Source organism: Vespula pensylvanica, chromosome 14, assembly GCF_014466175.1.
Source record: "Vespula pensylvanica isolate Volc-1 chromosome 14, ASM1446617v1, whole genome shotgun sequence".
In the NCBI taxonomy this organism is placed as follows: Eukaryota; Metazoa; Arthropoda; class Insecta; order Hymenoptera; family Vespidae; genus Vespula; species Vespula pensylvanica.
In genome coordinates, this window is record NC_057698.1 from 1249758 (window position 1) to 1253948 (window position 4191).

The window sequence follows — 4191 nt, forward strand, 5'->3', positions numbered from 1 at the left end:
GAGAGAGAGAGAGAGAGAGAGAGAGAGAAAGAGAAGGAGAGAGAGAAAGACGACAACCAGCCAATAGTCTCGACTTCGTCATCGTACACGAGTTCCTTGAACGATAAGAATTTATTTGTTCGAGGAGGCGAAGTCACGGACCGGACAGCGTGGGCTGTTCCGCCTTGCCAACAATAGGCGAGGAATAACATCCTCCACTTCAAGTGAGAAAAACACAAAAAAAGAGAGGGAGAGAGAGAGAGAGAGAGAGAGAGAGAGAGAGAGAGAGAGAGAGAGCAATGCTTTTATACTCCCAACAATTGGCTTACCTTTTCATGGTACACAGAAGCTCATTAATGATCTCCTTAATTTCTTTTTCTTCTTTTTTCTCTTCTTTTTCCATTATTTCGTCTTTTTCTATTTTTTCTAATCACTGCTATGTGAACTTGTATCTATATAAATTGGTTACTGTCGGCTGATCCTGCCTATTTCCGGATATTACGTAAACTCAAATCAATTACTTCCGCTTATTAAAAATTATAAAGATAGTTTTTATGAACTTTTCTTTTTTATGTAAATTACAATATCCTTTTATTTTCTTTGGTAATTTAATACAATTATCTATTTATCGCGTTGATTTATATCCTGTTAAATCGTATTTATAAAGTTTTTTATTTAAAAATAATAATGGAAATATTATTAATTACATTGCAAGGAACGCTATTGGTCGGGAGGATTTCTATACGATAATCGCGGCTCGTGATTGGCTGATCCGATTAGCTTCGTTGTCGCTGCGTAAACGATATCAAGTTGACAGGGAATATACGTCGTCCTCTTAATTGCAGGTAATTAGCATATTTTTTCTCACGTACATCTTCTTCCAATATACCAATCGATAGTCGAATTTGCGATTTACATGGTGTGTTATTCTCAATGCAAGACATTATGTCGTTTAAAAAATATTCGCGATAGAAAAAATGATGCCTCGTTCGAGGTGTATTACGTCTTCAATTTTCTTGCTCGTTTTTGGCTTTATTTTTATAAGTAGACCATTTCGAGCGTTGATTTCCCTGGTTTTGACTTAAAAACTACACGTTTTGATAGTTTTTGTATCTCTTTATCGTCTTTTTAACATTTTCATATTTTTCAATAATAGATCGAAAAATTACGATCCTTTGCTGGGCCATTACGTGATGACGTCATGCGCGTGCGCGAGCAACTATTTTTCGGCAGCGTTGTCGCCATTTTGCATTGTGCGTGTCGACAGGTTGCACGAAGCGTCTCGCTCCTCGTAATTACAGGTAATTAGCATAATTTTTTCTAACGTACAACTTCTTTCAATATACCAATCGATTGTCGGACACGCGATTTATTCGTAGCCGTGTTCGCAAGTCGAGGCATCGTCGCGTGTAAGAGATATTCGCGAAAATAAAATCGGTCTCTCGGCGTTCCCAAGGAAGCTATTACGTAATATCTTCTTTTCGTATTTTCTGCTTTTATTTTCGTGATATTGATACTTCTATTGTTTTTTAACGACGCTCCGATTAATAATTTTCCATTAATTAGTTTTCATTAATCGTATTTCGTATAATATTCGATTTTCTTATTCGCACATATATACACACACACACACACATCGTATATTCACATCAATATACATTTCATATACGTTATATATTTATATTCATTTATACACACGCACACACATATATATATACATCATCATATACATTATGTATTTATATTCATGTATATATATATATATATATATATACACACATATATGTATATATATACGCAATATACTCATCATTATTCATACACATATAACATATGTATATCATCTTACAATGTCATCCATCCCATACCCATATACGCATAAGATATATTTTATACTCGACTAATACATTTGTGTATTTCAGTTTTTCAAGAATTCTACGAATTCAGAAGAGCCGTACGCATACACAGAGACAGACACAATGCTTTTGATACACATAGCTGTTTTTCTTCGTCTTACATACAAGTAAGTTTATTTCTTTTCACTAACATAATGAGTAATTTAATAGAGAGCCCGAGAAAGACACAGAGAAAGAGACAGAGAGATAACACTCATCGTAAATACATCGTTACGTATATATTATGTTTTCGTTTATTGAATTCCAAGAATTTCGTCCTTTAACGAGACGTAAATAAAATACGGTCGAACTCTCGGGTAAGCGAACGAGAAAGGAAGGTGACTTCTAACAATTTAATATAAGATACGGTCGAGACTAGTCACGACGTGTTCGCGTAGCGTGTAAGAGTATATTTTCACGTTATCGTAAAATATTTTATAACACGTTTTAATACTTAATGAAATTTAATTTAATTGCAGATGTTATTCCTTCTACTTAATCTACAACTTGGGAATAAAAAGAGAAGATATCTAAATAGAATGAGAAGGTCTCACATTATTCCTTGGTTCGAGGAAGACGATCACATTATCGTTGCATTAAAGGACTGGATTGGTAACACGTAAAATTTCCCAGAACGTGCAAGTATTCGCTTCTTTTCTTTAATCGTTGAGATTCTTTCTCAATTTAAGAAAGAATCTCCATATACAGCTATTTTTAAGGAATTTTGTAATGAGATTCAGTAATTCATATTGCTTACGATGTTTATATATTAAACAACGTAAGCACTATCTAAAGTTAATGGTTAATTTTCGATGCATTAAAAAATTGGAAGTTTTTAAGAAATCTTTAATTAATAGTAACGATTAGGAAGGATAATAAATAATGTGTCGTAATTATTCTATACTGTATACACAAATATATATATATATATATATATATATATATATATATATAATATAGATTTAAATTTAAATAGTATACAATTCAAGATACGTTCGATCGTCCAATTAATTTTTTAGATTATCATATTTTCATATTACTGAATCATAATTGTTTAGTTTAATTACAATACTATATATCCATTTAATTTATTGATGTCCATGCAATTAGTATACTTCTTTAAACATATCCCTATCGCGATCATATCTATTTTTAAAAGATAGATACAACGTGAATTTTGATTCGTTTGCTTCTACTATTCTATTCATTTATTTTAATATAGTTGACAAGTTTTGCAGTTACATCTTTTGAATATTTTTTTCCCATTATTATTATTATTACTATTATAACATATAAAAGTTGTAATACAAATTCATAGTTCTAGATCATATAATTTGTATAATATGATATATGATATTTAATATTCAATATTTCATATTTAATATATAATATTTAATATATAAAATTGTAGAAGTAAACGCCACAGCTTGCTTTAACAATTTTTATTCAACAGGTCTTCAGTTGTAGATCGCGCGCAATGCGATCTTAGAGTCAGTGCTTGTGCGAAACAGTTTGATTATTTTGCAATCGAATAGGTTGCTTTAAAAATAAAATAAAGTAGAATCGCGAATTAGAGTCAGTGTTGTTCGCCGTTTAGAATTTCTCGGTCGCGTTAGTAAAATCAAAAACAAGAATTTATGTTATATTCTTGTTAAAATCATATGTTCGCCGCGTTGTTAGAATAATTAACACACTTTCGGCCAATTCGGTAGAAGAGGATTGCGTTGCGATAAATATTGTAATGGTCGAAAGTGTGAATTTAAAAATTCATCCTCTTCATCTTTACCGACGAATGTAAAGCTTCGTCTGGATACAATTACATGTAAGTATATTTCTTTCTTGCAATCGTAACTTCTCTTGTTCGTCATTTAAATCATATATTTCTTTTTAATCATTTTCATTCATTCATAAATATATTAATTCGCTATGCAACATATAATTAATCTTTTTTTGTACCTTTTTGTATTACAGATTCATCGATTCAACGATTCAACGATTCATCAATTGAACAATAATTTCAACCAACTTCACGACATCATTCGACCTCCTACGAGGGGGACGAGTGTTTTGGAGCCATCGCAGAACTTCTTAAGTAGTAAGTGAAAAAATTTAAAGTTCCTCTGGTGCCCATCATGCCGAGGATGAAAGGTCCTTATCGGCACGGGTTACTGGTTGTATTCGTAGACGTCCCATGTCCGAAACGAGCAAAAGTGTCCGTGATTAAAATCTTTGATTTTATTCACGAGTGATCCCTATATGTTTAACTAGATATTTTCTTGTGCATATTTTATTATTATTATTATTATTATTATTATTA

General features: G+C 31.7%; 1 protein-coding gene across 1 annotated transcript; it reads left to right on the forward strand.

The window, feature by feature from the left end:
- Positions 1–777: 777 nt before the first annotated feature.
- On the forward strand, positions 778–2764 carry LOC122634114. The gene is made up of 4 exons (XM_043822707.1): positions 778–824; positions 1136–1280; positions 1902–2002; positions 2354–2764. The coding sequence occupies exons 2-4, from the start codon at positions 1181–1183 to the stop codon at positions 2495–2497; spliced, it is 345 nt and encodes a 114-aa protein (XP_043678642.1). The 5' UTR covers positions 778–824; positions 1136–1180; the 3' UTR covers positions 2498–2764.
- The last annotated feature ends 1427 nt before the right edge of the window (positions 2765–4191 follow it).

Bases quoted from the DNA above. Each gene is read 5' to 3' on its own strand.
- LOC122634114 (XM_043822707.1), top strand. From the start codon at position 1,181: ATGCGCGTGCGCGAGCAACTATTTTTCGGCAGCGTTGTCGCCATTTTG. The intron at 1,281-1,901 runs GTAATTAGCATA...TGTGTATTTCAG, and splicing joins CTCGCTCCTCGTAATTACAG to TTTTTCAAGAATTCTACGAA. The intron at 2,003-2,353 runs GTAAGTTTATTT...ATTTAATTGCAG, and splicing joins TTTCTTCGTCTTACATACAA to ATGTTATTCCTTCTACTTAA.